The sequence below is a fragment of the Aedes albopictus genome, chromosome 1 (assembly GCF_035046485.1).
Source record: "Aedes albopictus strain Foshan chromosome 1, AalbF5, whole genome shotgun sequence".
Classification (NCBI taxonomy): domain Eukaryota; kingdom Metazoa; phylum Arthropoda; class Insecta; order Diptera; family Culicidae; genus Aedes; species Aedes albopictus.
Window position 1 is genome coordinate 71210297 of NC_085136.1, and position 27676 is coordinate 71237972.

Below are 27676 nucleotides of genomic sequence, written 5' to 3' on the forward strand. Positions count from 1 at the left end.
TCCAATTGGAATTTTGTATTTATTTCAGCCATCGCAGTGTCATTATACCAGTCTAAACATCTCTGACAGCGCCGTCCGTCAGTGGCACACCTGTCATCGTCTCTCGCACACACCGCGAGTAAAATTCTCTCCCATTGCAACGACCGCTCCCTCGGTCGGCCCATCGGCGATCTCGCTCTCCCCAGCGCCGATGCATGCTTATCACCAACGGGAGCAAGCGAGCCGGAAACAACTGTCAATCCGTTTTCCGCTCTCCAGAAAATCTGCGCTCTCCACCCACCCACATCTTCCACCGATTCCAGCAATATCCAGCCTAGAACCAACGGGAAAAAGCGAAAATCGATGATTTTGCTCGCGTCGATTCACGGCTACGGACGGGTCGGACTGCTGCGGTCTTACCTACGATATTTAGCGACGTCGACGGTGTCTGGATTGAAAATCGGATTCAGATTCGCGATCGTTCAGTGAGTGATTGTACGCCGGTAATTGTGACTGTGGATTTTATCACCGGTGGTGGTTGTGGTGATTGTGATAAAATTGGTGCGTTGAAAATTTGGCTGCTCTCAAGAGGTTGCGCTGATTGCTGGTGGTGGGTGAGCTGTGAAGAGGAGGCCCCTCGGACGGGGGCAGCAGTGCTGCCAGTTCGATTGTGAGGATGAGAAATCATTGCAAATGCGGGAAAAGTGGGAAGTGGGAGTGAAATGGACAACCTTAGCATTGTTGATCGTTTTCAGTAGAAATATGGCAATACCTCTAGAATGAGTTTAAAAAAAGGCGAAAGTAACATGATCGATTTATCTTCATCGGCTCTATTCTTCAATTTGAAGTGACAATATGCAAGTTTGATTATACTGTTTTCGCTGAAGATTCTAACGGTGATCCACGGAAATATCAATCGCTAGTGAACTTGGTTCTCCTACCATCCAAAAGGAAGTGTCATCGGTTCGTGTATTGTGAATATTGAAACGTATCGAAAATTGTGAAGGACTACCGGATCTCACAGTGATCCTCTTGGGGCCTAATGTGTCCTTTTGGCGAACTGTATACTATAGGAACAACATAACAACGTCTAAAGAGATTCAGTTTTCTTCATGATTTCTGCCTGAAACTTCTTCAAGAGTTTCTCCCGAGATTTATCACAGGGATCCCCGGCAGAGGTTTTTCTCAGAATATCTGCAGTGGTCCTGGCATGTTTTTCAAGATTCCTCCTGATATATATTCTTCAGGAATTCCTGCGATCTTCATTGGAATGCCACCCTTGATATCCAGCGGTGGTCCTCACAGGATTTCCCGCAGAGGGTTTTCCAGAATTTCTCTAGGAATTGCTCCAAAGAATTCTTCTGAATGTGTTCGCGAAAGTCCTTGCTGAGACTTCTGCAACAGTTCCTCCAATGTTTCTCCAGGAGATTTTCCCACGATTTTAACAGTTGATCTCGGGGTTGCAGGAGTTCCTCCTGGAATTTCTTCCGCAGCGTATAAACGGATTATGAGTGCAGTTTCGCCAGTGTGATCTCCAGACTACTTTGCTAGGCATTAGACGTTTTCTCCTGGGATTTCTTCCGAGTAGTAGTGAAAAAAGAGGGTTCAATCAGATGTATCCGGCAAGTCGGGGATGTCAAAACGGAAGCTATGAGTTGAAAACTTATCCAGGAATTTCACCTGGAATTTTGCCAAGGAAACCTTCCGGATTTCCTCCAGATATCCCTCTTTGATTTTTACAGGACCTCCTCCTGAATTTCCCCTGGTGATCCTGCTGGGATTTCTCTTCTAGAATTCCTTCTGGGACTACTACAAGAGTTTCTACAACAGATAATTAGGATAGCTCCTCGTAAAATTTCTCTTAGGATATCTGCAGATGAAGACCTCTTGACATTTCTCGCAAATACCTCTTGAGATTTATCCAAAAGGTTTCTTCGCAGTCCCTTTTGAAGTTCCACCCTTGATTTCTTGTGGAAGAACTTCCTGGATTTCTAATCGAGTTTTCCTCGATTTATCCCAGACTCTCCGTAGAGGTTGCTCCTGGGACTTCTTGTGGATGTTTTTCCGAAATTGCTTTAGAGTTCTTCCTGAGACTTCTACATACAACAGTTCCTCCAATGTTTTTTCCTGCGATTTTCTTATGTTTTTTATATGATTTTTACACAGAGTTTCTTTAGCGAGCTGTCCAGGAATTACCTCCGGAATACCCTGTTAAGAATAAGAGGTTTTCTCCCGGGAATTTCCCGGAGTCATCCAGTCAATCATCCAGGATTTGCTCCACAAGAAATGCTCCAGGAACTCCGTCAGAGATTCTTTCTGGATTTCTTCCAAAGGTTTCCCATTTATTTGTACAGAATGTTACAAATAAGAAATAGAACAATTAATGGCCTATGTTGGGAGCCACATTACGAACATATATTAATGGAACCCTATAAATGCTCTATTTTACTTTTCATTACAAAAAATAAATGGAACATTACAAATACACATCAAAATAGAACATTACGAATTCACACTGGCAACAAACAACAAATTGGTAACCATTTACGATCACAAGATGACGAGGTTTCATAAATTGGTTTTGGTACATCTGTCAATCCTGGAATAGTGTGTTGTATGGCTGATTGCCTTCTTGTTAACAGTGTTTGCTCTGTTTTCATAGCTTAATTTTGTCTAGGAAAATTAATCCTAATGGGCCATCCCGAATCGGGGTTTAATGCAAGACGACGGCATTTTGATGTCCGTGCTAGGGACCGGTTTGCCTGTATTTATCGCCAGAAATGACCTTAAGGCGAAACTGGAAGCATTTTCTCATTTTTTTATTTTATAACGAAGCAATATTTTCAAAATCGGTTTTCATGCACATGTAGAGTATGGATCAAGGTATCTTCTGAATTTTTTTGAGGTAGAAAATGTTTTCCATTTTTGCAAAAACCATTTTTTTTTGTGAAATTTCGTTCAAAAATGGTTTCTGCAAAAACGAAAAACATTTTCCACTACATAAAAAATTCAGAAGATACCTTGATCCATACTCTACATGTGCACGAAAACCGATTTTGAAAATATTGCTTCGTTATTTAATAAAAAATCCAAAACCAAAAAGTGAGGAAATGCTTCCAGTTTCGCCTTAAAGTATGCAACTACTTCGGTTGCTAGGGCTGTAGTCCTCCTGAACGATAGAAGAGCCCTATAAATGCGAATTAAAATTAGGAAAATATGCACAAATTAAAATCGAATATACAACAGATAAATAAAACTGGTAACAAGGAGTTCCTCCTAAGTTTTCCCTGGAGATTCTTCCGGGGTTTCTCTTTCAGGCTTCCTCCTGAGACTTCTTGAAGAGATCAGCAGACGTTCCTGGGATTTCTCCAATATTTTCTTCCGTGATTCTATTAAAGTGCTTCCCTCAGTTTTTCACAGGATCCTCCTGGGAAATATAACAGATACTTTTCCATAATTTCATCCACAGTTGCTCCTGGTATTCCTCTTGGATGTTTTCGATTTTTCTAGGATTCTTACAGAAACTTTCAGGAATTTTTTTTTGTTTTTGAGAGTTTATCTCGAGGGTTCTGCAGGAGTTCCTCCTGGCATTTCTTTCGGACTCTCCTGATATTCATTATAGAAATTTAAATGAAGCCCTCCTTGAGTTCCTCTATGAGATGCTCCTGGGATTTGTCTTGGAGGTTTCCCCGACTTTCATTTAGAGTTCTTTCTAAGACTTCTACAGCAATTCCTCCAAGATTTTCAACAAATAGCCCCAGGATTTCTTCATAATTCATACCTAGGAATTGTCCCTGAGATATTCCTAAAATTTCTCCTAGAATCTATCTTCGGTTTTCTGTAGAAGTTTTTCCTGACATTTCATCCTAAGTTTTTTTCCCAGATTTTTTTCGTGGAGCTTTTCCCGAGAAATCTCCTGGAATGATGTATCTCCAGATTACCTTGTGAGGAATAGGAGAATTTCTGCCGATGTTTTCCCTGAAAATATACTAAGCCCATGTAGCATATCAAGGGTCAATTGGCCTTGTAGAGGTTTTCAAAACCATTATAAAACCTAACACCTTGTATTTTGATTTCATGATGGTTCTGAGAACCTCTTCTAGTCCTGAGTGACTGAAATATGTTACTTGGAAAGAGAAGTTACGGTAGAAAACCCGGGAGAAATTCCTGGAGAATCCCTGACAGATAACTCAAATTTGAGCCAAAAATGCTTTAAAAAACCCCAAGAGCAACGGTTAGAAAAATCACTACAAGAATTCCTAGAGAAAATCTGAAAATTCCTGCAAAAATTCCAAGAGGAAGCTTGGGAGAAACCTCAAGTGAACTTCTGCGAGAAATCTCGAGAGAAACTCTGTGACATCCTTAGATAACTTGTGACAACGATTCTCGGAAGAAAACACAAATCTCTAGAAGAGCACTTCAGATCACAAACTTCTGAACGGTACCGATGGCTCATGGCTCATAGCAGTATTCCGGTGTTTGCTAGTAAACTATGGAGAAAACCTGTAATCTCTAGAACTCTTCCAGGGGTAAGGTTTTCTTTCAGATATATGTTAAGGTATTTTCTTGGAATTCTGTCCCAAATTCATTCTGAAAATTCTGAAATACTCTTAGGATTTCTCCAGTAATACTATCCAGCGTTTTGCCTTGAACATCTTCAGGGATTCCTCTATTGGATGTTTACCGCAAATCCTTCTTTGAATTCTCTTGAAGTTTCCGTTTAAATTCTTCTCACGATTTTCCCCGGAATTCTTCTTGATTTTTTTCCTTGAGGTTTGCCATCTTCTTATCCAGAATTTCTACAGGAGTTTTCATGCGACTCATGCATCATAGCCTCCCGAAACTTCCTTCAGAGATTTTCGCTCTATACCCCTAGAGTTTCTCGCGGGCTACCTTCCGGAGATCCTTGCGAAATTTATCTGAAGTTCCTTCAGTTTTCCCGAGATTTCTGTGCATAGGAATTTCGCCTAGATAATTTTCCGGAATTTCTCTGGTAGAATTCCTCGCATGGTTGCTAGTGTACTTCCTCCCGGGGTTTCTCTTCGAGGTTTTCAAAGTTCTTCTAGGAATTTCTCTAACATTCCTTTCCGGAATTACTGCGAGATTTTTTTCCGAGTTGCCACAGTTTTTTTAATTATATTATTTTTATTTATAGTTTTCCTTTCTCGCGCGGTTCCAATCAGAATTTCTTCGAAACAGAATCTCTGGAGACATTCCTCCAGAATCTGTAGATATTCCTCCTGAATCTAAGGAGAGATTCCTATAGAATCTATGGAGAGATTTCTCCAGAATCTTTGGAGACATTCTTCCAGAATCTGTAGAAATTCCTCCAGAATCTCTGGAATTATTCCTACAGGATCTCTAGAGACATTCCTACAGAATCTCTAGAGACATTCCTACAGAATCTCTGGAAAGATTACTCCAGAATCTCTGGAGATTCCTACAGAATATCCGGAGAGATTCCTACAGAATCTCTGGAGAGATTCCTCCAGAATCTCTGGAGAGATTTCTCCAGAATCTCTGGAGAGATTCCTCCAAAATCTCTGGAGAGATTCCTCCAAAATCTCTGGAGAGATTCCTCCAAAATCTCTGGAGAGATTCCTCCAGAATCTCTGGAGAGATTGCTCCAGAATCTCTGGAGAGATTGCTCCAGAATCTCTGGAGAGATTGCTCCAGAATCTCTGGAGAGATTCCTCCAGAATCTCTGGAGAGATTCCTCCAGAATCTCTGGAGAGATTCCTCCAGAATCTCTGGAGAGATTCCTCCAGAATCTCTGGAGAGATTCCTCCAGAATCTCTGGAGAGATTCCTCCAGAATCTCTGGAGAGATTCCTCCAGAATCTCTGGAGAGATTCCTCCAGAATCTCTGGAGAGATTCCTCCAGAATCTCTGGAGAGATTCCTCCAGAATCTCTGGAGAGATTCCTCCAGAATCTCTGGAGAGATTCCTCCAGAATCTCTGGAGAGATTCCTCCAGAATCTCTGGAGAGATTCCTCCAGAATCTCTGGAGATATTCCTCCAGAATCTCTGGAGAGATTCCTCCAGAATCTCTGGAGAGATTCCTCCAGAATCTCTGGAGAGATTCCTCCAGAATCTCTGGAGAGATTCCTCCAGAATCTCTGGAGAGATTCCTCCAGAATCTCTGGAGAGATTCCTCCAGAATCTCTGGAGAGATTCCTCCAGAATCTCTGGAGAGATTCCTCCAGAATCTCTTGAGAGATTCCTGCAGAATCTCTGGAGAGATTCCTCCAGAATCTCTGGAAAGATTCCTCCAGAATCTCTGGAGAGATTCCTCCAGAATCTCTGGAGAGATTCCTCCAGAATCTCTGGAGAGATTCCTCCAGAATCTCTGGAGAGATTCCTCCAGAATCTCTGGAGAGATTCCTCCAGAATCTCTGGAGAGATTCCTCCAGAATCTCTGGAGAGATTCCTCCAGAATCTCTGGAGAGATTCCTCCAGAATCTCTGGAGAGATTCCTCCAGAATCTCTGGAGAGATTCCTCCAGAATCTCTGGAGAGATTCCTCCAGAATCTCTGGAGAGATTCCTCCAGAATCTCTGGAGAGATTCCTCCAGATTCTCTGGAGAGATTCCTCCAGATTCTCTGGAGAGATTCCTCCAGAATCTCTGGAGAGATTCCTCCAGAATCTCTGGAGAGATTCCTCCAGAATCTCTGGAGAGATTCCTCCAGAATCTCTGGAGAGATTCCTTCAGAATCTCTGGAGAGATTCCCCCAGAATCTCTGGAGAGATTCCTCCAGAATCTCTGGAGAGATTCCTCCAGAATCTCTGGAGAGATTCCTCCAGAATCTCTGGAGAGATTCCTCCAGAATCTCTGGAGAGATTCCTCCAGAATCTCTGGAGAGATTCCTCCAGAATCTCTGGAGAGATTCCTCCAGAATCTCTGGAGAGATTCCTCCAGAATCTCTGGAGATATTCCTCCAGAATCTCTGGAGAGATTCCTCCAGAATCTCTGGAGAGATTCCTCCAGAATCTCTGGAGAGATTCCTCCAGAATCTCTGGAGAGATTCCTCCAGAATCTCTGGAGAGATTCCTCCAGAATCTCTGGAGAGATTCCTCCAGAATCTCTGGAGAGATTCCTCCAGAATCTCTGGAGAGATTCCTCCAGAATCTCTGGAAAGATTCCTCCAGAATCTCTGGAGAGATTCCTCCAGAATCTCTGGAGAGATTCCTCCAGAATCTCTGGAGAGATTCCTCCAGAATCTCTGGAGAGATTCCTCCAGAATCTCTGGAGAGATTCCTCCAGAATCTCTGGAGAGATTCCTCCAGAATCTCTGGAGAGATTCCTCCAGAATCTCTGGAGAGATTCCTCCAGAATATCTGGTGAGATTCCTCCAGAATCTCTGGAGAGATTCCTCCAGAATCTCTGGAGAGATTCCTCCAGAATCTCTGGAGAGATTCCTCCAAAATCTCTGGAGAGATTCCTCCAGAATCTCTGGAGAGATTCCTCCAGAATCTCTAGAAAGATTCCTCCAGAATCTCTGAAGCGATTCCTCCAGAATCTCTGGAGAGGTTTCTTTAGAATTTCTGGAGAGATTCCTCCAGAAACTCTGGAAAGATCAGAGATTCCTGCAGAATCTGTGGCGAGATTCCTGCAGAATCTGTGGAGAGATTCCTGCAGAATCTGTGGAGAGATTCCTGCAGAATCTGTGGAGAGATTCCTGCAGAATCTGTGGAGAGATTCCTGCAGAATCTGTGGAGAGATTCCTCCAGAATCTCTGGAGAGATCCCTGCAGAATCTGTGGAGAGATTCCTGCAGAATCTCTAGAGAGATTCCTCCAGAATCTGTGGAGAGATTCCTCCAGAATCTTTGGATAGATTCCTACAGAATCTCTGGAGAGATTCCTACAGAATCTCTGGAGAGATTCCTACAGAATCTCTGGAGAGATTCCTCATGCTCATTTAATCTTTATTAATTCAACGGACTTCTTTAGTCTAATTGAATATTGAAAACAAAAATGGTTTAAAATTTACACAACAATTGATATGTGATTCACAACAGAAAAGTAAAAATAATCATAACAAACACTGTACGTTGAAATTTATCGGTGAATATGATGTTTAAAGGGGTTCCCAAACATCTTCGCGAAATTCCCTAAAGCGCAATCGGGCCGGCCAGGTAGACGGTAGAAGTGCAGCTTCCCTATGGCGTTTGTTGATTCCAATTTTAAACGACACATATGACATCGGAACGTATCTTTCCAAGTAGGAACAAGTTTCTTCACCATCACATCATCGGTTCCTAGCGTGTCGGCAACAAAGTTCTGAATCTATTGCTCAGTAACGGAATTCTTCACCCTTGTGAAAAAGAGCCAGAATCTGTCGTTCGGATCCCTCTGTTCTACCACTACGGAGCAACGACGACCAGTGTGCATCATGTTATTTCGATCGTCAGACGTTGACAATAGCGATGATTCCGCAAGGGGACGATGCTCATTTGGATCTACGGTTTTATTAGCTTCAATACGAGACGCGTTGGATTGTGCAAGCGAGTGATGCAGTAAAGAGATTTCTTCTTTCAGCTTGACTATTTCTCCATCGATGCGAGTAATATCGGCTGCTTTCGGTGAAGTTTCGTTTGCACTCAGTAGTAGTTGGTCAGACATCGGATTAGGGCTATCGTTACGTTGTTTGTGTATGTTACGGATACATTGATTGCACAGCCAGCAGAAGTTCGACATAGTGTTGCGGTGCCGCATGATGTCTTCATGGCTCAACTTCACACATGCAGCGTGGAAGAATTCTTTGCAGAAACCTTCGCATGCGATGTAGTCGACACCGATGGCAATCACACACGAGCATTTTTTACACGGTGATGTTTTGTGTATGGAGGTAATCGCAGCCATATCGAACAGAATCGACACTAAATCGCAGAATTATTAATTGTCGGTTGATCGATTTTACAGCAGTTTTTCACAAGACACTCGAGATGCGTTACAACGACAACGATTAAATTAAACGTTAATGCACTTTCGACGATTTTATAAAACATTTAACTGGCAAGAACGATTAGCTAAATAGCAGAGCAACTATGATCCACGCTCAACAACGCGAGATTCACACACACACATTCCTACAGAATCTCTGGAGAGATTCCTACAGAATCTCTGGAGATTCCTCCAGAATCTCTGGAGAGGTTTCTTTAGAATTTCTGGAGAGATTCCTCCAGAAACTCTGGAGAGATCAGAGATTCCTGCAGAATCTGTGGCGAGATTCCTGCAGAATCTGTGGAGAGATTCCTGCAGAATCTGTGGAGAGATTCCTGCAGAATCTGTGGAGAGATTCCTGCAGAATCTGTGGAGAGATTCCTCCAGAATCTCTGGAGAGATTCCTGCAGAATCTGTGGAGAGATTCCTGCAGAATCTCTGGAGAGATTCCTCCAGAATCTGTGGAGAGATTCCTCCAGAATCTTTGGATAGATTCCTACAGAATCTCTGGAGAGATTCCTACAGAATCTCTGGAGAGATTCCTACAGAATCTCTGGAGAGATTCCTACAGAATCTCTGGAGAGATTCCTACAGAATCTCTGGAGAGATTCCTACAGAATCTCTGGAGATTCCTCCAGAATCTCTGGAGAGATTCCTACAGAATCTCTGGAGAGATTCCTACAGAATCTCTGGAGAGATTCCTACAGAATCTCTGGAGAGATTCCTACAGAATCTCTGGAGAGATTCCTCCAGAATCTCTGGAGAGATTCCTCCAGAATCTCTGGAGAGATTCCTCCAAAATCTCTGGAGAGATTCCTCCAAAATCTCTGGAGAGATTCCTCCAGAATCTCTGGAGAGATTCCTCCAGAATCTCTGGAGAGATTCCTCCAGAATCTCTGGAGAGATTCCTCCAGAATCTCTGGAGAGATTCCTCCAGAATCTCTGGAGAGATTCCTCCAGAATCTCTGGAGAGATTCCTCCAGAATCTCTGGAGAGATTCCTCCAGAATCTCTGGAGAGATTCCTCCAGAATCTCTGGAGAGATTCCTCCAGAATCTCTGGAGAGATTCCTCCAGAATCTCTGGAGAGATTCCTCCAGAATCTCTGGAGAGATTCCTCCAGAATCTCTGGAGAGATTCCCCCAGAATCTCTGGAGAGATTCCTCCAGAATCTCTGGAGAGATTCCTCCAGAATCTCTGGAGAGATTCCTCCAGAATCTCTGGAGAGATTCCTCCAGAATCTCTGGAGATATTCCTCCAGAATCTCTGGAGATATTCCTCCAGAATCTCTGGAGAGATTCCTCCAGAAACTCTGGAGAGATTCCTCCAGAATCTCTGAAGAGATTCCTCCAGAATCTCTGGAGATTCCTCCAGAATCTCAGGAGAGATTCCTCTAGAATCTCTGGAGGGATTCCTCCAGAATCTGTGGAGAAATTCCTCCAGAATCTCGGGAGAGATTTCTCCAGAATCTCGGGAGTGATTCCTCCAGAAACTCGAGATTGATTCCTCCATAATCTCTGGAGATTCCTCCAGAATCTCTGGAGAGATTCCTCCAGAATCTCTGGAGATATTCCTCCAGAATCTCTGGAGAGATTCCTCCAGAATCTCGGTAGAGATTCCTCCAGGATCTCTGGAAAGATTCCTCCTGAATATCGGGAGATTCCTCCAGAATCTCGGGAGAAATTCCTCCAGAATCTCGGGAGAGATTCCTCCAGAATCTCGGGAGAGATTTCTCCAGAATCTCGGGAGTGATTCCTCCAGAAACTCGAGATTGATTCCTCCATAATCTCTGGAGATTCCTCCAGAATCTCTGGAGAGATTCCTCCAGAATCTCTGGAGATATTCCTCCAGAATCTCTGGAGAGATTCCTCCAGAATCTCGGTAGAGATTCCTCCAGGATCTCTGGAAAGATTCCTCCTGAATATCGGGAGATTCCTCCAGAATCTCGGGAGAAATTCCTCCAGAATCTCGGGAGAGATTCCTCCAGAATCTCGGGAGAGATTTCTCCAGAATCTCGGGAGTGATTCCTCCAGAAACTCGGGAGTGATTCCTCCAGAATCTCGGAAGAGATTCCTCCAGAATTTCGGAAGAGATTCCTCCAGAATCTCTGGAGAGATTCCTCCAGAATCGCTGGAGAGATTCCTCCAGAATCGCTGGAGAGATTCCTCCAGAATCTCTGGAGAGATTCCTCCAGAATCTCTGGAGAGATTCCTCCAGAATCTCTGGAGAGATTCCTCCAGAATCTCTGGAGAGATTCCTCCAGAATCTCTGGAGAGATTCCTCCAGAATCTCTGGAGAGATTCCTCCAGAATCTCTGGAGAGATTCCTCCAGAATCTCTGGAGAGATTCCTCCAGAATCTCTGGAGAGATTCCTCCAGAATCTCTGGAGAGATTCCTCCAGAATCTCTGTAGAGATTCCTCCAGAATCTCTGTAGAGATTCCTCCAGAATCTCTGGAGAGATTCCTCCAGAATCTCTGGAGAGATTCCTCCAGAATCTCTGGAGAGATTCCTCCAGAATCTCTGGTGAGATTCTTCCAGAATCTCTGGAGAGATTCTTCCAGAATCTCTGGAGAGATTCTTCCAGAATCTCTGGAGAGATTCTTCCAGAATCTCTGGAGAGATTCCTCCAGAATCTCTGGAGAGATTCCTCCAGAATCTCTGGAGAGATTCCTCCAGAATCTCTGGAGAGATTCCTCCAGAATCTCTGGAGAGATTCCTCCAGAATCTCTGGAGAGATTCCTCCAGAATCTCTGGAGAGATTCCTCCAGAATCTCTGGAGAGATTCCTCCAGAATCTCTGGAGAGATTCCTCCAGAATCTCTGGAGAGATTCCTCCAGAATCTCTGGAGAGATTCCTCCAGAATCTCTGGAGAGATTCCTCCAGAATCTCTGGAGAGATTCCTCCAGAATCTCTGGAGAGATTCCTCCAGAATCTCTGGGGAGATTCCTCCAGAATCTCTGGGGAGATTCCTCCAGAATCTCTGGAGAGATTCCTCCAGAATCTCTGGAGAGATTCCTCCAGAATCTCTGGAGAGATTCCTCCAGAATCTCTGGAGAGATTCCTCCAGAATCTCTGGAGAGATTCCTCCAGAATCTCTGGAGAGATTCCTCCAGAATCTCTGGAGAGATTCCTCCAGAATCTCTGGAGAGATTCCTCCAGAATCTCTGGGGAGATTCCTCCAGAATCTCTGGAGAGATTCCTCCAGAATCTCTGGAGAGATTCCTCCAGAATCTCTGGGGAGATTCCTCCAGAATCTCTGGGGAGATTTCTCCAGAATCTCTGGAGAGATTGCTCCAGAATCTCTGGGGAGATTCCTCCAGAATCTCTGGAGAGATTCCTCCAGAATCTCTGGAGAGATTCCTCCAGAATCTCTGGAGAGATTCCTCCAGAATCTCTGGAGAGATTCCTCCAGAATCTCTGGAGAGATTCCTCCAGAATCTCTGGAGAGATTCCTCCAGAATCTCTGGAGAGATTCCTCCAGAATCTCTGGAGAGATTCCTCCAGAATCTCTGGAGAGATTCCTCCAGAATCTCTGGAGAGATTCCTCCAGAATTTCTGGAGAGATTCCTCCAGAATCTCTGGAGAGATTCCTCCAGAATCTCTGGAGAGATTCCTCCAGAATCTCTGGAGAGATTCCTCCAGAATCTCTGGAGAGATTCCTCCAGAATCTCTGGAGAGATTCCTCCAGAATCTCTGAAGAGATTCCTCCAGAATCTCTGGAGAGATTCCTCCAGAATCTCTGGAGAGATTCCTCCAGAATCTCTGGAGAGATTCCTCCAGAATCTCTGGAGAGATTCCTCCAGAATCTCTGGAGAGATTCCTCCAGAATCTCTGGAGAGATTCCTCCAGAATCTCTGGAGAGATTCCTCCAGAATCTCTGGAGAGATTCCTCCAGAATCTCTGGAGAGATTCCTCCAGAATCTCTGGAGAGATTCCTCCAGAATCTCTGGAGAGATTCCTCCAGAATCTCTGGAGAGATTCCTCCAGAATCTCTGGGGAGATTCCTCCAGAATCTCTGGAGAGATTCCTCCAGAATCTCTGGAGAGATTCCTCCAGAATCTCTGGAGAGATTCCTCCAGAATCTCTGGGGAGATTCCTCCAGAATCTCTGGAGAGATTCCTCCAGAATCTCTGGAGAGATTCCTCCAGAATCTCTGGGGAGATTCCTCCAGAATCTCTGGAGAGATTCCTCCAGAATCTCTGGGGAGATTCCTCCAGAATCTCTGGAGAGATTCCTCCAGAATCTCTGGAGAGATTCCTCCAGAATCTCTGGAGAGATTCCTCCAGAATCTCTGGAGAGATTCCTCCAGAATCTCTGGAGAGATTCCTCCAGAATCTCTGGAGAGATTCCTCCAGAATCTCTGGAGAGATTCCTCCAGAATCTCTGGAGAGATTCCTCCAGAATCTCTGGAGAGATTCCTCCAGAATCTCTGGAGAGATTCCTCCAGAATCTCTGGAGAGATTCCTCCAGAATCTCTGGAGAGATTCCTCCAGAATCTCTGGAGAGATTCCTCCAGAATCTCTGGAGAGATTCCTCCAGAATCTCTGGAGAGATTCCTCCAGAATCTCTGGAGAGATTCCTCCAGAATCTCTGGAGAGATTCCTCCAGAATCTCTGGGGAGATTCCTCCAGAATCTCTGGGGAGATTCCTCCAGAATCTCTGGAGAGATTCCTCCAGAATCTCTGGGGAGATTCCTCCAGAATCTCTGGGGAGATTCCTCCAGAATCTCTGGGGAGATTCCTCCAGAATCTCTGGGGAGATTCCTCCAGAATCTCAGGAGTGATTCCTCCAGAATCTCTGGAGAGATTCCTCACGAATCTCTGGAAAGATTTCTCCAGAATCTCGGGAGAGATTCCCCCAGGATCTCTGGAGAGATTCCTCCTGAATATCGGGAGAAATTCCTGTAGAGTGAGTGTAGAATTAGCATTCAAGTTAAAATACACATTAATAAAAATGAAAAAAAAATCCTGTAGAATCTCTGGAGAGATTCCACTTGAATTTTCGGACCTACTTTTGAATGTGATTTTCGATGGTGTCGCCATTTTGAAGCGATTTGTGTGATCTTACAACTCAAAGTTTGCAAAAGATTTACGTTTTGTAATAAACTCCAAACATTGTTGAAATACGAAAAATGCAATGAAACTGCTTATTTAGCTACCAGCACTTGTCCATTTCACCCCCACTTCCCCCATAGAGGGAAAAAAGTTCTGATAAGAAAGTGTCTGGCACCTGCTGCTGGAGAACTTCGTCGCTGAAAACCTTATCTGCGGAAAACTGCGAGCGAATTAAACTGGCAACCCAGCCGTTGGTTGGTTGTTGGCTCGCACGATAGGCCTTTTCATGTGACAGTTCCGTGCATGCATTTGTTTACAAAGCTTGAACAACAGATGCTAACAAGAAAGTGTCATCTTCATAGAAGAACTGTCAAACGCCCGAAAAATCAGCTGATTTAAGACGTCAAATGAAAAGGCCCATTCATTCCGTCGTCGCTCGTTCGGTCGGTCGATCCGAGGCAAACGGTGCGGTGCGCGCGTGTGTGTGTGCGTGTGAAAAAATGTCGTGAATCAGCAGCAGCAAAAGCAGCACTTGAAGAAGAGTTTTTCCTTTCCAGGCCAACAGCAGAGTGTGTTTTCCTCATGTACGGATGACGGTGGTGATTGGAAGAAAATTTGCTACAATTTCTTGTGAATCCGGTCGTCGAAATGGGGCCCCGTGAGAAGTGAAGAGTTTTCTTGGAGTGAAAAAGTGCTAGCGCTCCCTCTGGAGCTGGAGCTGCGCCCTCTTCAGTGAAGAAAAATCCTCCACCGCAGGAGGAGAGAGCAGTGATTCTGTGTGCGGCAGGGAAGTGTCTGGAAAAGGTGTTGGATATCCTGATTGGGGTGGTTCCGGAGGAAAAACAAAGAGTCCTCCGGATCTTGGAAGTTTTGGAAAAGTTCCCTGTCTGTGAAGAAAAAAAGAAACGTGTGTTTACATATGAGTGAGCTCTGCTCCCCATCGGACGAAGAATTGTGTTGAAGGAGAACGGGAGAAAGAGTGGTGCGACAGTGAGGAAGTACTAGCAGGAGCAGAAGAGTAGATATACATTTCGGCTGAGGGCAAGGCAAGTGCTGGAAGGACCAGCACTGCGACTCCAGAGCAGGCAGAATGGCGGCGGACCTTACGAGGCCGCCCTTTTGCGACATCAAACGGCCCGAGGAGGTGGTGAAGATGTCGATGACGGACAATCTCAAGTTCGCCGTCCTGATCGGCCTGATCGAGGTCGGTCAGGTCTCGAACCGGGAGGTGGTCAACACCGTGCTGCACCTGGTAAGTCTAGTCTGTCACCATATCGCGTGAAGAAACCCGCAGAAACACACATCTTGCCGTTATCGCAGAATTTCATCACCGAGTCGTGGTCGAGTTGGCTGTTCTGTTATCTTACGACGGCGACGGCGGTGTGGTGAGTGCCTTCCACTCCACTTTGACGTTTCGCCACCATTATCGTGCCCCGGTGCGGCGCGGTGGCTAATTGGAACGAAGCAATACAGAGAAGAAAATCCCGACGACGACGACAGCAACAGCAGTCTGGGTACCTGTTCGATAAGAGGGTGCCAACGCTGGAAGGCAGAGGCGTGTCAAGGCGAACTTAAATTTGGAGTTGTTTTTGTAAAATTCCACTCGAAACTTATCTTATCGAATGTTAATATATGGACCCGGTTGACAACTACACGAAAATAACAGAAAAATTCGACAAAGTTGAACATTGTACAATTTCCAATGAGATCACTAGCAAAAAAAATAAGCTTCTGTAAAAAGCTTAACGTTTCTGTTTTCAATGAACAAAGTTAGACAAATAATATAGATGAATACATGCGGAAAACTACGATCAGACTAAGTCATAAGCTTAGACAGCTAAAAATGGTCGAAATCATCAGCAATCTTTAAGAAATAAGAACGATGGACTCAGAGACGAACCCGCATAAGACGAGTTTTAGAACAGATAGACAAACTTATGTACAAAGTCAAACAATTGAACAAATATACAAAGAAAGTCATTTGATAGACAGACAGTTTAATATCAGAATACATAGAACAAGATCTCACAAAATATACAGGCGAAGGACAACAACAACATCAATAAATTTACATAATGAAAATGGGCCACATCTGACTGAAAACCTAAAACTACATGAAATTGAAATTTTATTAGATTTCGGCTCGTGGTGGGTGGTCGTGGCTATCGAATTGTATTCTCATATACGTACGTATTAATCATTACGGCTAAAGTGGTCTCACGACCAGGAATGGGATCATTCATTTGCAATCAGTTACATTCCCTCGCTGTTATCTCGCTCCAGAAACATCGTAGCAAACAGCAATGCATGGAACACTTTAATGTTTGTTTCACCTGAAACTTTGTAGAACAATGTACTAGCGTACTTTGGTATGCGTGTCAGAAAGCCGCTTGCAAGAAAACATTTTCCCAGAAAGGACATTCTCCAGAAAATGATTTTTCAATATAATTTAACTTTATTATTTTTTATTAGCCTTGACATTGTCACTACAGAATTCTGAAACTGCGAATATTTTGGTCAGGGATTTTCCTCTCTTTTTTATCATAGGTTGTTCTTTCGAGTTGGCATGATCGCTTAAGTTTATCTTTCCCTTTTCGGCCAAACGGCATTCGACCAAATGACATTCGGTCAATTGACCCGGAACCAGAAAAAAGGCACTAAGGACGCCAGCGTACTTCTGGACTTTAGTTCGTATAAAAACGCGTCATAAATACCGGGATGTTATGGCCCCCCTGTACTGTTATGTAGTTTTCTGTAGGAGATTTATTCCATTTCTCATATTAGACTGGCTGCCAGTACATCTTTTAAGATTTTGCCTTTTTATAATTAATAGGCAGATTTTTCGATGTGCTCTATTCGATTGATCTAACATAGAAGCAATCCAATAATTATTCGGTCAAATGTCCATTCGACGTCATGACCCTGCATGGAGAGAACTCTAACAAAGTATATATGTTGGAGGGCCTTAATTCCAACGTTTCATCATAAAATTTCCCTTCCTAGAAAAGTGGATTGTTCTTTGTATTCAATTTAATTAGAAACTTTTCTTTTTCAATCAGAAGTTGTGGATTATAATTGTCATCAAAATTCGCAATAATATGATCAAAGATTTTACCTTCTTCACCTGTTTTTAAAATGTGAGAAATTTAGTTATTCTCAAATTTCTATGGCACCATGTTTCCTTAGAATATCCGTACTACCATTTAATGACATAACATTCCTATTTATTTTATTTTGATTCCCAATTTCTTTAGTGATATTCTCCTAAACCGCGCTTCCCACTCTGTTTTTGCGGCGTATCAACCTCTTGCAGGCTCGCTTAAACAAGTGGAAAAGGGCGAGCCTGCAACACGTTGGGGCGCTGCGAAAACTGAGTTTGGGAAGCACTGTTATAAAACATAACACATTCATTGGAGATTATTGTTACAGTTTCAGCACCCTAGTTTGGTAATAGAAAAGCCCAGAAATGAGAGAAATATTGAATTCTGGAGAATGGTTCATTCTGGCAAATGGTCCATTTTGGGGAATGACTTTCTGGGAAACGGTCTATTCTGGCGAATGGTTTTCTGGAAAATGTCATTCAATCACTCCAATGTTATGCTGTTATGGATGTTTTATTGTCAGCTCCCGGGATTATCTGCTTGCTCATAACAATTCAAGTTCCACAATAACAAAGAAAAATCTTACGAGAGAAACGGTTATGGAGGAGTTCCAGCAAGAACCTGCGGAGTAGTTCTACAACAACACTGGAGAAATCAATCACTATATTTGTAATAGTCATTTGTATCGTAAATTTGTAAATGATACAAATTTATGTGAATGTGGCATATCCTATGAAGACATTGATCACATTATAATTGATTGTTCTCGGTTTATTGTACCGAGGAAAATATTGTTTGAGAGCATTATTGCAGCAAATTTTCCAATTCCTGTATCTATACGGGATATTTTGGGCTCAAAAAATGAAACCATATTAAAACTTTTATTCAAATTTATAAATGAGATTGCATATTTCGTTTGATACTGTTTCCCTTCTTTTGGTATACTTTATTTTCAGCCTTGAAGATTCCCTGAATCCCTGACCCCTACCCTCTCCCCCACAAGGATTTCTGGATTTCGGAAGATTCGTTTCACGATGTAACATGCTGTCCTCCTTCAAGATTGCTACTGCCGTGTGAGCCTTTAAATTTAAATTATTATCACAGTGTTATTATTATAATTATTATTATTGTTATTTGTTTAACCCTCGTCACCTCGCTGAGTGTGTTCCATCAAAGACGAGCTCTGAAAGGCGCCTGGGGTCCAATGGACCCCAGGTATCCCTTTTAGGGTTAACCGTTATGTGGCCGGCAAACATTTTTCTTTTTTCTTCACCGTGTATTTTAAATGAGTGCTGGGTACCCGGGTACCCTGCCGGCCACATAAGGGTTAATAAAGACACTTTGTCACTAGAGTGGCATTCGTGTCGGATTATTATCATGTTATTTGAAAATATAAAGAGGTTTTGTGCCTCTTTGAGAAAGATTCGTTTTTGTAATGTCGAAATCACTCAAAGGGGTTTTTCCCTGTTTTAAAATTTAAAGTTAAAATAAACAATAACAATAATAATAATAACACTGGAGAAACATGAAGTTTTCAGAAAAAGCTCTTGCATGGATCTCAATTAAACACCTGTTAACGCCAGTTAGTTCAGTTGTAAACTTGATTTATACTTGATATAAACTTTATTGAGCAGTTCTACGCAAAATCGGAAAACGACAAAATTTTAATATCTCGGATTCCGATGAAATCTTGCTTCCGTATTTAATGGTATCCGGTTTTTGATGCGTCTGTGATGAAGTGCTGAAAATTTTTGTGTTTAAGTTGTACCGTTTCCCTGTAGATTTTTCTCTTGGTCTCAGGGCTTATGTTGGCTTTCCTGTATCCATGGGCTCCTAACGATGTGCAGACCACCTTTTCGAAACCGAGCATTCCAAAACACTTCATTCTTCTCCAATGATTGTACCATAGATTTTTTTTTATCTGTATTAACGAGATCTCGGGACCCACGCTTTACTTCCCTTCCGAAGGAAGAACTCACATTTTGCGAGTTTGTCGGGAGTGGGATTCGATCCCAGGTCCTCGGCATGATAGTCAAGTGTTCTAACCATCACACCAGGTCCGCTCCAGCTGTACCATAGACTAATTTCAAAGAAAAACGATCAAATTTTGTGTGTTCAGTTCGGTACCCAATAATATTCATTATCGTGTATTTTTTACCGTGTAAATTGCCTTTTGTGTAAATTATATTTAGCGTGTTATACTGATATGACAGCTCTGACTGTAAAGGACTAAACATAAATTACGTAAAGTGGGTACCGAGGATTGTTCACAACCTGCGAACTTGACTGCGGAAAAAATCGCAACCATGACGCCGCTGATTGTACTCTTTATCGGTCGTGTGCAATCGAAAAACTAAGTCCGCATATTGGTCTGCTAGCTTAGTGAGAAATGATCCATTGGAAATCTCCTTGCTTCTTATGCTGTTCAAAAGTGGAGTTCTATGGTAAACTGCTCTGAGCAGTGAGCAGGTCGCGTTTTTTTCGGGCTTCTATTACTTTTTTCATCGGTATTTGTCCTGTATCACAAAGCACGACAAGCCACGGTGTGCTCTACAAGTATCCCATGCTGCATCGTAATGTAGATTGTAAACATTTTGAACTACGTGTAGCTCTACTATGTTGAAATCCGAAAGAGAGGTCTCGGATGATTTCTTCAGGCTAGAAATTTCCATGTTTTTGATCACTGAATTCATCTGCGTCAGTTCTACGTTCATTAGGGCTATGCGCCATCTGTCGGGAAAGGTCTCCTCAACAAAGGCGTGATTTAGCATCTTTTTGTCCAGATTTTGCCCAGTTTAGTAATGCTTTCGTACAAAAATGTTATTTTCTCCTAAGGCTGTGTTATTTAGGGTATCGCGCCACTTGGGCGGTGGCTTCTATATTCGTCTGTTTTCCACTACAACTCAGTCAATTTTGAACCAATTTACTTGAAATGTTGTACACGGGTAGATACTGTACCTATCTCACCAGATTCCAAAAGTTGTGTCAATTGGTTCAAATTTGACTGAGTTATAGTGGAAAACAGACGAATATAGAAGCCACCGCCCAAGTGGCGCGATTCCCTAGATCTGTTTTCAGTTCACCATGCTGAAGCGCCATCGCATATGCGTCCAGTTCGGATGGCATTTCTGGGCTTTCGAAATGAACTTCTTCCATTTTCCCACCAAAGTAGAACTCCATGAACTCCTCCGCTTTATCCTTATGCCTGATTTACATGGTGCAAGTGACTTGACTCAAGTCAATGGAAAGTGCCCAATTGAATGCGAATTGATCGTGTAAACACCTCCATTCATCTCACTTGAGCAACTGACTTGACTTGAACGAAAGTTGAACATGTTGAACTTTTTCTTTCAAGTCAAACGAAATCATCTCACTAGGCCCGTCTAAACCCGCGATTCATTTGAGTTGAATTCAAGTCATCTGTCGAACGAGATGAATTCAGTTCCGTTTGCTTACGCACCGTAAGAGTTGAACAATGTAAACACTTGCTTCAACTGAGATGTATTCAAGATAGAGGTTCCATTTCCCGACTTATTTGATTGTCCCGGGATTCGGGATAAAATTTGTTGTTTGTCCCGGGAAATTTTTCAATGTGCTTAAAAACGCAATTTTGTGGTAAGGAATATGTTTTATTCCTCAATAAAAAAAAATCAAGTAAATGTTCTTATCAATTCGAATTCGTTCTCTGAAGATACGACTTCAAGAAGTGTATGTTAATAATGATTTCATCGGATAGAGAGGTTCGCTTTTTTGAACAGATATATCCGGAGTTCGAAAAGATGCGCTCGCTATTAGTTGACGTCGGTATAATTTACCATGTAGCTCAAAAACTGACAGTACTTTCACAATAATTTTTGAAAAATCAATCATACCGGATCAGTCTGTGGCGGATTGGCATTTTCATTTATAGCCGATTCCGGTTATTCACGCATGCTCGATGTTGTCATCCGTCCAGGACAATTCAGCATTCAACTCGGCAGCATCATTTTCGGTGTGTCTTTGGCAGTCTTGCAACAATTCTTGATGAACTTAATCTTTTGCGTTTTCGATAAGCTTTCGAGTTCTGCTGGCACTTGCGTTGACAATGAAAGACCGTGAAGGAACTTCAGCGCTGTTTTTATTTCTTTTTGTCGCCGTTCGTTGATTCTCTTCGTGACTGTATCGAAGAGGTCGTTTCCAACTTTGGTGTTACTTTTCTTAAGCTTCGAGTACAAGGAACTCAAGCTGCCTTCCGCAGACAGTAATGTAGCAGCTCGTCTTCCCAATGCATCCTAAGCGAGTCTGATTGCCTGAAGAGCTTCCTGAAGGTTTATTCCAACCTCGAAATCACTGTCCAACATAAGACCTGGATGGCCTATTTCGGAAACTGTCTCTTTGATACAATCAAAACAGCGTATTAAGCACTCCAGCCTCGTTTCAGTCGAATTTCAACGAGTTTTGACGTCCACACACAGTTGAAGTGGTTTTTGTAGTATTTTTGTGATTTTTTCTTGAAGGCAATTTTCGAAAAAAAAATACGACTCTTCGAATACATTTCAAAGACTCTCCAAATCTAAATCAAAGCGAAAAAATATGTAGGAAATGTGTGTCCCGGGAATCCCGGGATTTTCGGGACGGTGAAAAATTTTATCCCGGGATTCGGGAAATCCCGATTTTTTTAAGATCCCGGGATTTTTTGTCCCGGGATATCCCGGGTTGGAACCTCTAATTCAAGAGCATGCAAGTGGACAATCAAATTATTTGCTTTGGCGACAAACATATCTATAAAGGTCAAATCTGCAAAAGAGAGGCTCTCTTTGTTTCGATTCTCTTTAAATTATTAAGATGTCACAGTGGACATTTTGACAATTTGTGAAAATTTGTGATCGGAAAAGGATTGTTTAATCTACCTTCCGACGCAAGAAGTAAATCAAAATTTATAAATGCAAGCACGTTATAATCAAAAGAGAGGAGACTTAAAGAGAGCCTCTCATCTGCACTTAGGACCTATAGAAATGTTCGGCCTGCTTTGTCTAAACACGTCATTCCATCCCGAGCAGGAGAAAATAGCTGAAGAATAACTAACTCAGGTATGGAAAACCGAATACCTACAACCTGAATTAGGTATTAAGTAGCCCTGCATAAGAGGTAAAATACCTCAAATAATAACTGGTGTGTATTCTGTGCATAAAGCGTGAATAACGACATCAGGTATGGCAATACATACCTAAATAATAATCGGCGTTTTTTCCATATAAATGACGATTTTTCAATAATTGAATAATACCTCAAGCAGTCCTCAACACCAAACCAATAACTCGTTGTGGTATTGTATCAATACCTACAAATTACCAAAATAAGTTATTTTCAATACCTGAACACCCGACCAATACCTTGTCTTGGTATGATACCTGACTTTGATATGCTCCAGTTATGTGTCAGTTATTCATTTCTGCTCGGGATTGGATTGAACATTTTTGAGAAGTTTGAAAGACAGATGCTCGGTTGGATTGAACAGTCTAAACCAGGCATTACTTATTTCAGTATTACGCTTATCCCTTTTCCTTTCTCAGTTGACATGTAGGAGTGTTTTCGTTGATCTTTTCCGTTAACTCCTGGACGTATTTCTTCTTCTCCTATTTACTACTTTCTTGAGCTTTGATCGCTCTTCCTGCAGTAGGGTGTGATTTATTTACGTTTTGTTTCTGTGTAGTTTTTCAAGGCTTTTCTCTTTTGTTGATGCAACGTGTTGCACCAGTTTTTCAGGAAATTGTTATTTTTTGGCTTTTAAGCTGAATGAGGAGGATTCTACTACTTCATGGAATATATCTTCCATTTATTGGGAGAGTTTTTTTATGATATTTATTTAAAAAACAAAAACAGTTTTACATTTTAACAATTACAGTTCAAATGTTTAGCCTACTTCTTAGCAAATATTAAGATAACTACCAAAACAATGGTTGAAAAAACTTCTATTTTCCCATCTCATTTCACGGATTTCTTTTTTAAATACATACAAACTTGGTTATGGATACCGTTTTAAATTGAAAGAAATTGTCCGAACTGCTAACCATAAAGCCGCTTTTTCATTTTCTTTAGAATCATCTATCTCGTAATGTAGAATATCTTCTAGGTTACTCAATTTAATTTTATACTGTTTTAATATGATGGTTTTTGTCCAGTTTGAGATAATCTGGGCTGAATCGCATAGTTCTAATCTATGTTGATTACTATCAGAAAGAGAACACTGGTCACAGACGCTATTATCAATCCTTCCAATATTGTATGCCACGAGTTTCTCCTTGTTGGATATTATATTATTCCAAAATGCAAAGCATGTAGATTTGTCTTCAGAGCAAATGAAATTATAGTTAAGGTTTTTCCAAACAATGCCCCATTGAATGGTAGGGTAATCAAATCTTACTGCTGGAATAATGTTTTTCTGTGAAATGTAATGTCTGTAAATTGAAGCTGTAGTACTTATATCAGACATTTCTTTTATCTTTTTTGTTTCAACGATCAATTCTTTAAACGCGAGTGGTAAATTTTGTGTTTTCAAGTTTTTAATGATGTATTCTTCGGATGAATTGGGAATTCCCAGTCTTATGCATTTTTAATAAACAGAGCTTTTGTTTTTGATTCTGGATCTACTAGCCGTAGTCCACCCTGGTCATAGTCTAAGTAAAGTTGTTCTCTGTTGGTTTTAAATAAAAAACCTGACCAGAAAAATCTTCCGATACAGGACTTAATTTCTGCAATGTGCCTTTTTGTGGGCGGAAACACCTGCGCTAAGTACCAAAATTTAGACAATACAAAGGCATTGATAAACCAACTTTTTTCCCATAAATTTAAGTTTCGAATACTGTGTACCTGCAATATTCGCTTCACATTTTGTATTATCCTATCATAATTATTATTGATAACGCTGGCTACTTTAGATGAAAACTGTACTCCTAATATTTTAAGGCAATTTACCTCTGGAATCTGTTGTGGACCTAAAACGCATCTGTTAAATCTCATGTACGCGGATTTATCAACATTTACTTTAATTTTCCCAAACGATTCGAAGGAGTGTAAAATTTGTATAAGCAAATCGAACTCTTCATCGTTTTTGATAAAAATATTTATGTCATCTGCATAAGCAATTGTTTTGATGAACTTATCGTAGATAAGGACACCTGAAATGCTATCGTTAATTTTACAAAGAAGTGGTTCAACGTATAATACAAATAATAACATGCTTAGCGGGCATCCTTGCCTGACTGAGCAATTAATTTTAATGTCGTTAGTTAAAAACCGATTAAATTGAATTTTTGAATATGCATTTCTATACAAATTTTGAATACACTCGATCAACATTTCCGGTAAATTAAATTTTTTCAACACTTTCCAAAGATAATTATGATCAATTTTGTCAAAAGCTTTCTGTAAATCTACGCTAACCAAGGCACCTTTAAACCTTAGTGTGTCATTTGAGCGAAGCAGAATCCTACGAATATCTTTGAGATTGTCTGTACATGATTTCTGTGGTAAGCACGCTGTCTGACCTGCACTCAATAAATCCTCCAAAAAGGGTGATATGCGATTATCTATTATCTTGGTAAACAATTTATAATTACAATTCAAAAGACTAATAGTCCTGTAGTTTTCTAAATGATGTTTACTGCCTCTTTTGTGAATAAGAGTGATTACACCGGCTGAAAACTCTCTGGGAGGGCGTTCAGCTCCAACAAGATAATCATTGAATATTTTAATCAATTCTTCTTTAACTATTTCGAAATTTTTTATATAAAATTCATAGTTCAACCCGTCTGGTCCTGGACTTTTCTTTTTCTTACATGATTTTAGTGTATTAAATATTTCCTCTTCTGTTATGGGTCGAATCAAAAGCCTTTGCTGCTCAGCTGTTAAACTTTTCCTAACATGGTTTAAGGGATCATCTTCTAAGTTAAGGGGTGTATTGACAATGTTTTCTGTTTCGAACTGCGTTGAAAAATAATCAAAAATAATCTGTTTTAATCAAACTACATCACCTGTGATCACATTCCTATCCACAAGCCTTATATTTCCTGCTTTAGAGTATCTCTGTATTTGAGAAGAAACTTGGAAAATGCTTATGTTTTCCTTTTGAGCCATTGAGTAGTCTGGAACTGTACTGCAAAAATATTTCATTCTCTCGTTTTCTATCTCCATTAACCTTGACTTGACAATTTTCATATCCCTAAGAACATCTTCTCCACGACATCGTATGTTGTGTAAATCGTTTAAAACTGAATAAAAATATGATTTTTCCTTGCTTACCTGTTGATTTCTTGACCAGTTCTCGGATTTAAAGAATTGTTTCGTTTTATTTTTGAATACACAATTCCACCAATTATCTCTACTAGCGCAATACGACGAAAAAGCTTTCCAAGAATTATATTTACCGGCAAAATTATCTAAAACACTGTTGTCGTACAAAATTGCAGAGTTTATTTTCCAATAACCCCTACCTTTTGTAGGGAGATTGTTTGAGTCCACCTTAACTTTCAATATAACCGCGCAATGATCAGAAAATGGAACTGATAATGTTTCCGCAACAAGAACTGATGCGACAAATTCAGGTGGACCATAAAAACGATCTAACCGAGATGCTGATCCAGATCTAAAAAATGTAAATTGATTTTTCTTTAATTCTTTCGTAACGTCTTTCCATTGAAAGGATTCCACCAAGCATCTGAGACCAGCTGAGTCGTTTAAAACTCCCGAACAATCCGATCGTTCGAGGACACAATTGAAGTCCCCACCAAGAACCGAATAAGATATTCCAGATTTGCTCAAATGGACAGCCAAATTGTTAATAAAAAGCTCATCTCGTTCTTTTTTTCTGTTTGTGCCAGAGTAAGCGTATATGTTTATGTAGTTGATTCTGTTAATCACGATTGATGATATTCTTCCATTTGGATCAAGAATAATGTTATCAAATTCGAACAATTTCCGCAGAAGGATACCAGTACCCATACCGTGTTCATTAATATTGACTACAGCAAAATGAGATGGGAGAAAAGAGAAGTTTTCGTAGCAAAGCTCCTGTAGGAATACTAAATCTATGTCTCGATTCCAGATAAAATCTCTTAATAAATTTTGATTAATCGTTGTTTTTGTACTGTTTAAATTAATTGTAGCTATCTTCAAAGCATGATTCATTTTGGAATTGTATCTAGCATAGATAGTGATATATCTCAAAAAACTAACAGACTCCTTTCGAAGCCTGAGAGGTTCAACAAAGAAAAAAAAACAAAGAAAAAATATATAAAATTGATAGTATTCTATCTAAAAAAACTAACAGACCCCTTTCGAGGTCTGAGAGGTTCGTCAATAAATTGAACAATTTGAAAAAACTAACAGGCTTCTTTTGAAGCCTGAGAGGTTACACAACAAATAAAAAAAAAACTGTGACTTTTTCACTTTAAACGCTATTCTCCCGTTTTTCACTACCCTCAATAATAATTTTCTTCGATCTACCCCTTGTTAGGATTCCTTGGCTCATTGCAATGCCAAAAGGCTGCCTTGCAATTGTCTGTACTTCCCCTTTATCCGAGTCTGGTGAAGTTTCGGATGCTGACCTGCTATCATTCTTGCACAACGCACGTCCGCGTTTCTTGTTCTTCCCTACCATCTGAAACTCACCACCTAAGTCCCTATCGCTCATCTCTACCGCAGCGTGGTCGACGGACTCATCCGATACTTTACCACCACTACTAGCTACTTCAGTGTGTTCAGCTATCGCTCCCGACTCAACACATCGGTCGCTCGTTGAGCAACTACCCACGCCATCAATACATACACTGTCCGATTTCAGTATACCACTCGCTTCAGTAGCACTCACCATGCTACTCGTTTTACCTGAAGGCTCCCCATCATTCGACGATAGAAGCTTATTCAAAACGACCATAACTCCATTGTTTTCTGGAACATTTGTCTTCATCGGCCGGCCCTGCCATCGTCCAGAGGTGATTTCGCTGAACGTTGGTACTGGAGCGTCGACCATCGCACTCGTTGATGTTCCCCCCCGAACTAGATGTAGGCGCACAGGTGGTTTCCGATGCTGAGTTGGTCACATCGAGCCTCTGGTTGATGTTCACACGCTTAGGACAGTTCACTTTACGGTGTTCTGTGCTGCCACATAGGAAGCACTTGTTTTGCAATCCTTCGTAGAATACACGTGCTTGGAAGTTTCGCACGTGCAATGTCGCTGGAATGTCGCTTTTGATTTCCATATGAACACCTCGCACTGAAGTCCATATGGGAAATCCCGTCTCTGCTCCATACTTTTCCCTGACCATCCTTTGTATAACACCATACTTGGACAGCACCGATGAAATTTCTCTGTCGTCAACAGCCTCTTGTCACGCGGCCATGTTTTTGAGGTCAGCATCAAAATCCAGGAACGATTATTGTCTGTGGCTGAATCATATCAATAACAATTATAAATTTTATGGAAACTTTATTCCCGTGACGAAGACGAGCTGATAGTATTACGACTTCATTTTTAAATAAATAATTGCGAAATTAAAAAAACATGTTTTGCTTAAACTAACGATTTAAGAAAAAAGAAAAATAAAATTAGTTGTGAAAGAA

At 41.4% G+C, this 27676-nt stretch overlaps 1 protein-coding gene across 21 annotated transcripts in view; it reads left to right on the forward strand.

The window, feature by feature from the left end:
* Positions 1-326: 326 nt before the first annotated feature.
* Positions 327-27676, forward strand: part of LOC109397187 (neurobeachin) — a 405013-nt gene continuing 377663 nt past the window's right edge. For 10 of the 21 annotated variants that reach the window (XM_029877456.2, XM_029877463.2, XM_062844813.1 and 7 more), the window contains exons 1-2: positions 327-649; positions 14534-15228. In XM_029877456.2, the coding sequence (XP_029733316.1) occupies positions 15067-15228 (162 nt within the window). In that variant the 5' untranslated portion in view covers positions 327-649; positions 14534-15066. The remainder of the gene's footprint in view (positions 650-14533; positions 15229-27676) is intronic. The other 11 variants (XM_029877468.2, XM_062844817.1, XM_029877469.2 and 8 more) reach the window with 6 other exon arrangements.